Here is a 13,229-nt window from a genome sequence, read left to right as displayed (position 1 = left end):
GTACACATATTAAGACTTATGGCGTTTTTAATTGGCAATCTGGAAGCAAAAAAAAGCAATCTGAATGAGTTCAATTGGACAAAACTGACAGTTCTGATTCTGAAAAAAGAGAATTTCTCTTCTGGTTTTAAAAACAGAATCAGAAGCAGAATCACTCACACATTCATAGATTTAAATGTCAGCAGTACAAAATGTTTGCAGCACAAATACAAATGAAATTTGGCGCGAATACACATATATGTGAAACATGTTAAACTCAAACAATACATTCACACCAAACTTCAGATTCTTTGGAATAAAAAAAAAAACTGTTCAATTGGGATTCCGAATCGAAGAACAATTCCGGATTGCCAATTAAAAACGCCATTAGCTTTGTGATTTTAACTCGAGATGTGGGTATTACCAACCTAATTTTTTTAATTTAAATTTCCTCCTGAAAATCGTAACTAAATGTCAAGAAACATAACCGATATGTTACGTTATCTAACTTTTTATGAAAACTGAACAATCAGAATTTCCCTAGTCAAAACAGATTTTTTTAACTCTATTCTACTTATCAAATAACATTTTAGCTTAAAATTCATATTCATAATTACTTTTACCTCATGATTGTCTTTTTACTCTATTAACGTAACGTAACCTCACTACTTTTAAGTTTGAGACTCACTGTTCCAACTTATATCATCCCTGTATTTACCACCAGTCTCTCTCAAACTGCCAACATATGTCAAAAATCTGACATATCTCTACGTTTTTGCATAAAATTTTAGTAAGGGAAAATTTCCACAGTGGGTAGGTTATGGATTTTATTTTTGTGCGCTGCTGATTTTAATGTGAAAACGAAAAGCTCAATGTTTCACAAAAAAAATAAAATTCATTTTCTCTTCTAATTTAGCTTATCAATAAATATGTATAGTTTACTAAATAAACCAATGTAATTTTTGTTTTCTTTTATATTCAATAACTAAACACACAAAAATACCCTTAGAGATCCCTTGCCCTCAAAAAAATAAAACAAAAAAGAAATTACATTTTTTTTTTCGTCGTCTGTAGTCTCATCATCGTCAACCTTCTTCAAAAGAAATCATGTTGAAGTGAAATTTTTCTATAAGTTATTTATTTTTATTACTAAGCAAATAAAAAAACAATTTTGAATTTGAGAGAATCTGTAAACAAACACAAAAAACACTTCCATTACACAAAATACAAATTACAAAAAAAAAAAATGCTGGAACAAAAAAGCGATCATATTTCCCTTACTCTACCGGTGCCAGTTGGTTCCTCCAGCCAAGAAGTCCCTAAGAATTTACAACAAAGGAAAAGTCTTCGTCGAGTGAGTTTATTTCCTTCCACACAGAATAAAAGAAAAATCATCCTAATCGAATTTATGTACAATTTCAGACATGGAATCAATTGCCTCGTTGTCAAAGGAATCTCATCATTCTTAGCATTTCTGCGTTTTGTACATTTGTCGTGCTCTTCCTGCCAGGTGATCAAATTGTCTCACAGACAACTGCAAAGGATGCGTTATCCGCAGATTCCGCTGGAGAATCAATCGGCTTGAATGCGGCTGTTGGCATCGGTCATATCAATGTGGCGCCATTTAAAGATGTAAGTTTGCATAAATTTCTCTCGAGATTGTTTTGCTAAAAATAAAACTTTTTTTTACTCATTATCATCATCAGCAGAGGCTAGGAATACTTTTTCTATTTGTTTATACTCAATTCTTTCGGCTGTGATTTGAGGAAAATTTTAATAATTATCGTACAGTATTTGTTCGTGCCAAGAAGGGGCGTGCAAGTTTTCTGGCATTCGCAACACTGCTGTTGTGTGCTTGCTGCTGATAAGATTGCCATTGAAAATGATTGTATTGGTTGTGTGAACTGTGAAAGGCTCTCCGTCTCCAGTTCTGTTTATTTAATCAGATTCTATGTGTGCTGGTTTGCGGCACAGTGTTGTTGTCAACGACAAGTGTGTCAATAACAATTTTTATTGGTTGTGTTGTGCCTTGTTGACTTAAAAAAGTCGGAAGTGAAGTGGTTGAATGCATTTGTTGGTAAACAAATATAGAGCGCTTCCGATTGAGTTAACAATATTTGTTTGATCGAAAGTAAATATGTAATGGGTTTGTAAGAAAAATTATTACCAAAATATTTACTTAAGGACTTTTATTTCACATGAAAAAGTGAGTTTAATATATTTTTTTGTATTGTTTTGCCTTTTGGTATTAACCTATTCACGTAATGATCATGCAATCAAATGAATAATTGATGAAAACAAACGCTTCAAAATGAATCACTGTAATTTACAGTCATGATAGTCGTTAACAAGTAATGATCTGTTATCGTATTTTCTTACTTTAAGTAGGTATGACAGTGGGCAGGTTCAGAAACGTTAGGCACTAAATATTTAGGTAATGGGCAGGTTCAGAAACGTTAGGCACTAAATATTTAGGTAATTTCTCAGTCTCCGATTGGTCAGCTGTCAAAAAAAATATTTCCAATTTAGGTAATTTTATTGGAAAGCTAACTGGAAAGTTAGGCAAGAAAATGTTCCCTAAAAATTTAGGAAGTTTTTCTTATCAACATGACAGCAGATTGTTTTTAATTAACGAATTAATTTAGCAAAATTGAATTTATTTGTGTGAAAAACGAGTAAAAAGTGCATTATCGGTTATAATTAATATTATTTTATTTATTAAAGTTAAGTGAAATTTGGTGTCTTCAACATGCGATCGGTAAAATACTTAAGTAAATTTCGAAATTTGACAATAGCATCATATCCAAACTAATTTAGGCAATTTACTCAAATTTCCGTTCAGAAAATGACGTTGCCTAAATATCTAGCCCCTAATATTTCCTGAACGTGCCCAGTCAGTTTTATTTTGAAAACAAAACTACATTATAAAATTGAGGGTACTAAGTTGCGACTATTTTCCAAAGTTAAGTAAAACATGGAAACCTAATGTCAGACGGCTTTGAAACAAAACAGTTGATTATTTTTTTTTCTATGCAATTTAAAAATTCTGTTAAATGGAAATTTATCTTTAAGATTAAATTAGTGCAATATAAAGACTGCAACAATTGAATTTTGTTTTCAAAATTATAATTATGATGCCACCCAGTAGTTAGGACTAAAGTAATATTAATTAGAGAATAGACCATAAAGTACCTAAAGTAGCATAGATCGCATTTGTGTCTGAATGCCCATATAACCGACATCTAAGCTATTAAAGTGATTTTCTAAAATATTTTGGCTGGTTTCCTACAGAGAAATTAAAGAACTTTTTTTTTTCTTTTCTTAAACATTCCTGACAAGGGCCAGGGTAGTGTCCAGCCAAGTTTTCTAGCAAATCTGGCACTACATCCTTATTTCATCTACTTACCATGCCATGATAAGTTCCCTAAATAAGAAGGTGCTAATAAAAAAGAAATATTATTTTTGAGAATTTTGGTTTTGGGAGCGTTTTAACAATCCAATGCTGCTGAATCAATATTAAACTTTTCTGATAATCGTTTATCTGAAAACCTGGTAGAATCATAGTACAAATAGATTCTCCAAAGAAAAGCTTTTAAGTTTTTTCCAAAAATAAAAAAAAAAAAATGTTCAGTTTTATAAAAACGGTATATGTGTATGAAGAAGAGATTTATGTCCCACTTTTTTGTTTGTCTGATGTATCGTTTTCGCTAAAATGTCAAAAAAAAAACTTTAAACATCCAAATAATCAATACCTGAAAAAATCATTTCGTCTGTTTTTTTCTCAAAAGTGCTGATTTTTCACGATTTTTTATACTACAATACAAAAAAAAAAAACATTTTCCTTTTTAATTTTTCCACTATTTATCATTGTTGTATTGAGAAATTTTACTGTGCGTATATTACCCAGAACATTTCATTTCTATAAAATTAATTTTGAATACAATATGATTGCGTTAAAGTATGTTCCCTTAAATAAAATGAAAATTAGCTCTGAGTATTATTTTGGCCCCCTAAATTTTGCAATCGATTAATAAGTTTTAAGGCAATCGTGGAGCAATACCAGCTTTTTATCGGCTGATACTAAAGTGCGTACTCTCATATATTTTCAATCTGATCAATAGTCCTACTAAACCATAGGCCGCGGCGATATATAGACAGACTACTAAATCGTCATAAGTCTTTTGGAGCATTCATTAAGTCGGTCGACTTTTTATTATATTTTATGTTTGAGCAATATAAGATGCATTTGGAACATTATTTAAATTTTTAAGAATTTTTATTTTTTACAAACTTACCGCAATTTACTTTTGTTTTTAAACGAAATTAATCGATCACAAAATATTTTCCCGGATTTTGGACAGGGTTTTACTTTAAGTGGTCACGAATTGAATCGTCGGGAAAATATTTTTTGATCCATTTATTTCGTTTAAAAACAGAACAGTAAATCGTGGTAAGTTCGTAAAACATAAAAATTCTTAAAAATGTCTGATAACCTCAAAGAGAGCAGTTTAAAATCTAGAATTTTTTAAATTTGTTTTAATGCAGAAAGTTACAGAAAGGTAAACCTTACTTTTTTTTACTGTCGTTGAACTCGATTCGTCATTAACAATAAAAAGATTTTCGTGACATTAAAGAAAATGTAACGACGGTATAAGTTACATGAAAAAACAATGATGGACAACTTATAAAAAAGTGATTTTCTTGACACGTCTGTCTTTTCCGTATCAGTTCGTTATAATCATCAAATTAAATCATAAACTGCATAACGGAATTGCTTGCTATTTGGTTCCAATAATATCTATAATAGATAGTATTATTTACATAATAAATTGTTTGTATAAAGCAAAGTGTTCCAATTAATAAAACTCTAATTTTTATTTCAGCACAAAGTTCATCCAAAGGATCACCATCATTCAGAAATGGCAGCAGATACATCGAAACGAAAACCGGATCTTCCAGAAACTCCTGAAAACGCCAATTTACTTATTGCACCCGTTAAATCTCTAGACAATGATCCAGATCCACCAAATGTTGTGGATGAACCTGGAGTAGGACTCATGCAAAACGATGCAAAAGTAGCTGCCGAAAGTGGAATCGATGATTTTATAAATCATCTAGAAGAAACCACTGATCTCACTCCTTCAGATTTCAAAGGACCTTCGAATAGTCGGCAAAAAGCTATTGTAGATGCTTTCAAGCATTCATGGAAGGGCTACAAAGAATATGCATGGGGTCACGATAACTTGAAGCCTGTATCGATGAGTTCTCACGATTGGTTCGGTCTGGGACTGACAATTGTCGATTCATTAGACACAATGTACATAATGGATTTACAAGAAGGTTTGATAAAAATTAAAAAAAAAAAACGTTCAATTGAAATGAGAAGTATTTTTTTTTTTTTTTAGAATTCGAAGAAGCTCGAAACTGGGTCGATCAATTCCTAAATTTCGATATCAATCGTGATGTAAACTTATTTGAAGTTACCATTCGTGTATTGGGTGGTCTCTTGACCTCTTACCATTTGAGCGGTGATAAGATGTTCCTAAAAAAATCTGTATGACTTACATTTTTCAATTTAATTTCATTACAAACAAACGAACAATAAAAAAATGATTATCTTTTCTAGGTTGAATTAGGTAATCGTTTACTTCCATGCTTCCTCTCGCCATCTGGTATTCCATATTCAGATGTTAATCTTGCATCTATGTCGGCGCATTCACCCAAATGGTCGCCAGATAGTTCAACAAGTGAAGTCACAACATTGCAATTGGAATTTAGAGATTTAAGCAGAAGCACCGGCAACAAGATATATGAAGAGGTAAGTGAATACTCTCTGTGGATTTGTTTGTTATCATTGATGTAAATCAGGTTGAGTCGATGTTTGTGTATTTGGTGTCTGTTATAAATTATTTAAATTTACATTTATCATTTGAGGTACAACTGTACACTATGAACTATGCATATATTTGTATATAAAACAATCTTATTTGCATAAGATTATATCAAGAGTCTTTTATGTTATCGTGTGCTAAATTTAATTATTCAAGGCTGGAATCTTTAATTTTTGTATACAAATTGAAGTCAGAATTAATAAAACTGTAACATCGATATTGACGTAGAATGATAATAAACAGTTATTTAAATGATTCTGTGGCAAAAGCAATTTGAAAAAAAAAAAAAAATGTTTTTGTTTGGAACAAATCTAGATTTAATGAGATATAGTGATAAAATGTGTTTGAGAAGTTGTTAGATACGGCATGATACTCTGATAAAGAATAACGCTTTAAAAATGTGATTGCCGTAGCAAGGTTATTGTATACATGAATATTTGTGTTTATTCAGCTTGCGATAAGGTCTATAATTGCAATTAACTTTTCTAAAACTTGAAAACGAACAGCTTTGCTTTTTTTGTACATTTAGATGGTAGTACGATGGGCGGTTGAATAAGATGATTGATTCTATCCCGACATTTAGTTTTGCTCTTCCCTCCATCCGTATTAATTTTATAAAAGGAACCTGAAAATACTATGCTGTTTTGTCAAGCCCCTCTAAGGGTCATTTGCTGAAACGAAACTTAAATATTAAATACAAGGGGTTTGTGTATGGCTTTTTCATACTTGCAGTGATGGTGCCTGTGCATTCAATGTATATTGAAGATTTTGAATGAACAACAAAAACTTGTGTGTGTTACCATCAAGTTCATATGCTGGATTCGTAGTGCGTCAGCCTCCCAATCGCTAGGTTGCTTGGAAAGTTGCGGTCCTATTCTTAATCGTTGCTATTCCTAATTTAAACTACAAGATAGCAGTAAAAACTTATTATTAAACGATTAATGAACGTTAATGTTCCTTTCGAAAAGAGTTTACCACCTGCAAAAAAAAATATGTCATGACACTGTTTTTCTATTCAAGCATTCAGTTGCAAGAAGTCGATATCTTAAAAACTTTTACAAGGAAAAGGGTTAAAAATATAGGTTTTTCACATTAAAAATTTGATTTAAAAAAGTGGCTTTTTTCTTCAAAGAATGGCATAGTTCTTTGCATGAATGCAGAACTAGCCTAAGGCCGAAATTTCGATTTTTCATTTTGAGAAGAAAGCCAATTGCGTCCTGCGACTGCCTGTGTTTTAATTGTACTTAGCTTACTTACCGTAAATATATTTCAAATGATAATAAAATTTTTTCAAGTTCAGTAAACAATAAACGACAACTATACCCATTTTTAATGTTAAAACAAATTGTGTTACCTGTTTAATTTTTCTATTGAAAAAAATGTTCCACATACGCCCCAGTGATCCTATATTTAAAAAATATAAAAAAAGCTATAAAGTTAAGACAAAATGAAACAAGATAAATGTTTTTTTTTGCAATGCATTACAAATAAAAGGTTCATAGTTTTGAGAAAATATATTAGTTTGTTGTTTTCTTAATCTTATTGCGTGGATTTCCTATAAAACACAAAAAGTACACTACTGCCATTAAGGTTTTTTTTAGAAAACCCTCATGCACTGAAGATAGGTTTATTTAAAAAAAATCCGATACAAAGCAAGTGCTAACGACTTGAATATGAAATGATTGTCACCACTACTTTAATAATGTTGAATGATCTAAGTGTCATGATAGCATTGCCAAGTTTACCTAACATCTTAGTGGCGCAACTAAAACCAGGGGCCTTTTTTAGGTGTATGAAAAGCTCGATAAAAACATTTTTCACAATACAAATTTAATATTGATAATTTCATTTCATCAATAGAACCGGAATAAGAGTTAATAAAAATTACTAAAAATTACGATTTTTAAAGTGGGCGTTAGTAATCGCAAATCCATTCAAGCTAGTTCATATTTAACCTGATATGGTACCTATAAACCTACATACTTGATAAAATCGAAACGCCCGCCAATAAGAGCGCAATGAACAAAATTGAAATAGTACATTTTTTATCTCAAAAATCCCTTTTCTGTATTGGTCGCGTGTCGCGTCTTATATATTTTTCCGTGTCGCTCAACTAACCGATTTTTGATAATAAAAACCAATAGCGTTGTGTTTCTCTTATGTTTGTACTTAACGATTGGGTTGAACAGTATATAACAATATATTTTATTCTATTTACAGGCTGTTCATCGTGTGAATGAAAAAATACACTCGCTTGAAAAAAATAACGGACTGGTTCCGATTTTTATAAATGCCAATACCGGAACCTTTAGAAATTTCGCAACAATCTCATTGGGTGCAAGGGGAGATTCATACTATGAATACCTTCTTAAACAATGGATTCAAACTGGACGAAAAGCTGATGACTTGTATGTATTTTATAAAATTTTCATTCACAGAGATCTTATTTAAAGTTTTTTTTTTTTTTGCAGTTTAATTGAAGACTACAAAACTGCCATTGATGGAGTTATTAATCATCTTGTACGTAAAACCCCCAAAGAACAACATGTCTATATTGGCGAGTTAATTAATGGCAAAGATTTCAAAGCAAAAATGGATCATCTAACGTGTTACCTCCCTGGAACACTCTTACTTGGACATAAATTCGGAATGCCAGAATCTCATTTAACACTGGCAAGAGATCTTCTCGAGACATGTTATCAAACCTATATGAAACAACCAACTGGACTTGCTCCAGAAATCACTTACTTCTCAACAGTCGAAGATGATGAACCTGAAATTCAGGTTCGGTCTAACGATGCGCACAATTTGCTGCGACCAGAATTCATCGAAAGTTTGTATTATTTCTATGCAATCACAGGCAATCGTACATATCAAGATATGGGCTGGAATATATTCCAGTCATTTGAAAAATATACCAAAGTCGCTAATGGCTATTCGTCTATTGGCAATGTTAAGAGTGTTTTCAATCCACGGCTACGCGATCTCATGGAGAGCTTTTGGCTAGGTGAAACATTGAAATATTTTTATCTTCTCTTTAGCGATGATCGCAAAGAAATTGATTTAGATAAATTTATATTCAATACCGAAGCTCATCCTCTTCCAATAAGAAACAATTAAAAAAATAACAAAAAGGGTAAACTAATGAAGGCAAAAATGAAACAAAAAAACTGATTGAAACTATTTTTGTGTAAATAGAACTAAACAAAGAAAACAAAAAAAAAAAAAAGTAAAAAACAAACGATAAACTGCGATTTTGTATGAATGTTAATTTATTTATAAACTTAAAAAAATTACCAGAAAAGTCGGATGGATAACCTGTGTCCTTTTGTAGAACAAACAAAAAAAAAATACATAAAAGTTATAAACTGATTAAAAAATAAAAAAAAAAAAGAAAATTAAAACACCTACTACTGCTTAGTTGGCTTAGTATGTACACAATTTTAAAAAATTTTTTATTATCATGATATTTAGTCCATTTAGGGAGGCTAGTTTAGTTATAGTTTTTAAAATTTAATTTTGAATATGCAGTTTTCGTTCTATTTATTTCGAAATTTTTTGGGTTGTGGTAGAATTATCTAAATAATTCTATTTAAAAACATGTTAAACTTAACTTAATAATCTTTTTTTGAGTTTTTTTTTCTTCTTTACACTGCACAATGAAATCAATTCAGGGAATTCATAACAATTATTAGTAGAACAAGTTGTACATTGTTTGATTTTTCATATGACTGTAAAATTGTAGTTTCAATATTAACAATTCACTAGAAACCAGGTATATTTTGTTATAATTGAATAACACACGGATCAATTATGAGAAAGTTTGTCTGCCTGAAAGACAGTTCATGCACTATGCAGCAGCAAGGTACATACAATCAGATGAATGTTTTGTACCTCGTTTCCTAGCGTAACGTGCGTAACAATGACGAATTTCTATATTTTTAATTAATGGCCCAGCTAATCGCTTTTGGTCATTGATATATTTAAAAAAATGAAATGCCTTTTTTTTCATTCTTTGTTATGTTTCGCACCTAATTTCTGTGACGTTTTAGATGCCGTTGTGTGTACTTATTGAGCTGGTAGTTCGCTTCATTTATGCTAACGTTATGTTGACCAAAAGCTCTTCTTAACATGAACCATAATATATCTAATGATTTATTCGAACTAATTTTGAGAAGTTCTTCATCTCTGCTAAAACTTTTCTAATACCGAAGGGTATTTAACTTCATTTGATCAGTGCGGATATTTGGCTTAAAGTCTTGTTGCATTACCTCTTCCAGAGTCATACAACACAAAACCTATCATGAACAACGGTTGCTTGATGAACTATGACGCCAGAGGTCTGGGTTCGCATCCCAGTCTCGACCACCTAAAAAGCATTTTTACAGGGGTACTTCCTCTGTGAGGATTTGACAAAGCTTTTAACAAAAAGTATCATTACCAGTTCGGGCTGGGCGGTAAATTGAAACCCCTTCCATTGATGCAAATAAATTACACGCATGCAAAAATAGTGGTCGCTAGGCATTGCTTCTTCATGGAGTGTCGTGCCACAATGTTTTTTTTTTTTAATACTTTCGTAAATCTCTTGTACTATGTTAAATCTTTTTCGAACAAATGTTGTGGCGTTGTGAATCTCCCCTCTGAATATATTTCCAGAGCACAAAAAATCCCATGCAATTACATTAAAATTCCCCTGGGAAATTAATTTCACATACCCAAAAATTCGAGAAAAACTCTTGAGGATCAATTTCGTAGACATGTTTGAAACAAAGGAAACATTCCTAGGGAATTTTGTATTCACGATATTGGTGAGTTTCTTAGTTTGGTCATACAGGTCCCCAAGTCTTCAAAAAGTGCGATTTCTGTGAAATCGGAGAAGTTTTCCACTCCGAAGTGTACCTTGCTAGGGTCGAATATAATGAAGCTTGTGTACTTGATCATTGAAAAAACCTTCAATTATTGTATTTGTTCAAAGTCAAAAACACTTGGAAGTGACGATTTGCAAAACATGTTTTTTTTTCGCCGAAGTATTGATTCTCTTAAGACTTCTTCAACACATTCAATTATGACCAACAGACTGCCTTGAAATGCATTTTATTGGGGTTAATTGATTTGAATTAACTGTTACACAGTATTTATCATTCAGTTATTTCTGCGATTTGAATGAATGGTTTCTTGCTTGCTTACAAAATCTATGCTGTAGATTGCTTTTCATATCTGCCGAAAAAAAGCTTGACGTGGTACTCACCAATAGAACATTGGATTGAAATAAAGAAAAAAACTTTAATAAAGTATAGTATAATATAATAAGTTTTCGTGCAGAATTATTAAATTTGTTGGATGTTTCCCTCGTTCGTTGACCCGAATACATATTGGCACTTATAAAAAAAACATCTGTGCATAAGTGGCACATAAAATACCTCAGCGCACCACAACGTGCCTCAGTGCGACTATCGAAAATAAAAAATACAGATACAAATCTTTAAAAAAAATCTTTACGCAGCTGCACAAAAAAAAAAATCATCTACAGTCATGTTTTTTTGTATAAATAATGGATTTTATATTTTTTTTTAATTAGTAATTTCTATCAATAAAGCTCTCTACTGGAATTTTATTTTATTAAAAAAAATTGGATAGAAGATAAAATGTTAGTCAAAGCCTTCTTTATTCTTTAATACATAAAAAATTAAAAAAAAAAAAAACAAACAAAATGTTGTTTTTTTTTTAAATATGTAATTTTAATTGATACTCAATCTCGCTTTTAAAGTAAAACTATTTTAATTTCAAATATTTTAGTTTTTAATTTATAAAAAAAATAAAAATAAATTAAATTACATATAAATGAATCTCTAAAATAAAAACAAAAATAATGTTAATTATAGTTGTCTATTTGTATGTTTTTTTTTTGTATGTAATGTATGTATCTATGTAAAAAAAATTGTGAATTTAAACGTGATTAAATTTCATTTAGTTAAATCCTACTTATTCGTCCACATTAAACGCAATATTTTACAATTGGTTTTGTTTATTTTTTTTTTTAATTTCATTTATATTATATCTACCTAAATGTAATTACATAAAATGTATCTACCTAGTAAATGTTGTTTTCAATCAATTTAAATTAATAAATCCATAAGTGTATCATGTAATAATAATTTAAGTTTTTTTTTTCTCTGTATAGAAAAAAATTAATAAATAAATAACAATAAATAACATAGACTATATTTGTTTTATTTAAAATAAAATATTTCTATAATGTGGTCAAATTTAACATTTTAGAATGGCACATTCAAGTGGACTTTGCAGTTTTCTGTCCATTTATTGTTTTTTTTTTTTTTCTAATACATACGAGGATAAGAAAAACTGATAAAATATTCACGGCTGTCTGCGGAGGGATCGGCTAACACGATTGTCGGTAATTGATTATCAAAATCAACGATTTATGGAGCAAAATTGTCGTGACTATCTACTATCGACTATCGCGTTAGCAGATTCCACACCTGATTGTCATTCGAATTCTATTTTCTGCCGTTTTTTTTTTCGAATTTTAGCTGCTCCGAATTCCATATTCGAACACATTTTGCGGATTCGTAGGTGTTTCGAAAAACTTTTACTATGAACGTTTTGCTATACATATTGTTGAAGAACGTGTAAGATATTGCAATATTAGTAATTGTTAATGCATCATGTTATGTGTGAATGACAAATTGAACATTTTTGTTTTAAATATAAAATATGAAGTTCTTTCTGCCATTTCCCCTGATCCTGAAGAAATAAATATTGAATATCTAACCAATAAAACTCATTAAATAGCTTTTTAAGCCAACAGCATAGAGATTTTGTTCGAGAGTTTTCAAGCGAAAAAAAAAGTTTCCCTGGGAATGTATGTTTCCCATATTTTAAACATGGTCATTTGATCATGAAAAATTTCCCTCGGAATTTAAAGTTCTGTCCTTCGATTTACTTTATTTTTTTTTTTGAAAACTCTTAAAAGGCCCTTATTGCGAGTGTCGTTCAACTTTCGATGCGATTAAAGTTGATGGAAACGATAAATTGGCATTGTGCATCTCTTTCCACCAAGATATTTGCTATTATGAATTATGATTTGGATTTTAGTCGAAATTAAAATTGTAAACGAAAAAAATCGAACGATTAAACAAAAAATATCGTTCACAAAAGCGATTCACAGTGCAAAAATACCTTTTTGGCTGATCGACTATCGACAAAAGTCTTCTGTCGAAAGAGATTCACAATACCAAAATTCATTTTCGATGATCGACTATCGACAAAAGTCGTCTATCGATAGACAAACGACACTGTAATAAGGAACTAAATCAAAACAGTTGTCATACAAGTAAT

The 13,229-nt window shown here is 30.8% G+C and overlaps 1 protein-coding gene across 1 annotated transcript; it reads left to right on the top strand.

Annotated features, from left to right (window-relative positions):
• The first annotated feature begins 848 nt into the window (after nt 1-848).
• On the top strand, nt 849-9,230 carry LOC129917073 (endoplasmic reticulum mannosyl-oligosaccharide 1,2-alpha-mannosidase). The gene is made up of 7 exons (XM_055997393.1): nt 849-1,333; nt 1,402-1,611; nt 4,863-5,319; nt 5,385-5,533; nt 5,606-5,797; nt 8,091-8,278; nt 8,342-9,230. Exons 1-7 carry the CDS (start codon nt 1,226-1,228, stop codon nt 8,988-8,990), a joined length of 1,953 nt encoding a protein of 650 aa, XP_055853368.1. The 5' UTR covers nt 849-1,225; the 3' UTR covers nt 8,991-9,230.
• The last annotated feature ends 3,999 nt before the right edge of the window (nt 9,231-13,229 follow it).

Source organism: Episyrphus balteatus, chromosome 3 (genome assembly GCF_945859705.1).
Source record: "Episyrphus balteatus chromosome 3, idEpiBalt1.1, whole genome shotgun sequence".
Classification (NCBI taxonomy): domain Eukaryota; kingdom Metazoa; phylum Arthropoda; class Insecta; order Diptera; family Syrphidae; genus Episyrphus; species Episyrphus balteatus.
Note: the sequence above shows the minus strand (reverse complement) of the source record. Positions and strands in the feature narration are given on the sequence as shown.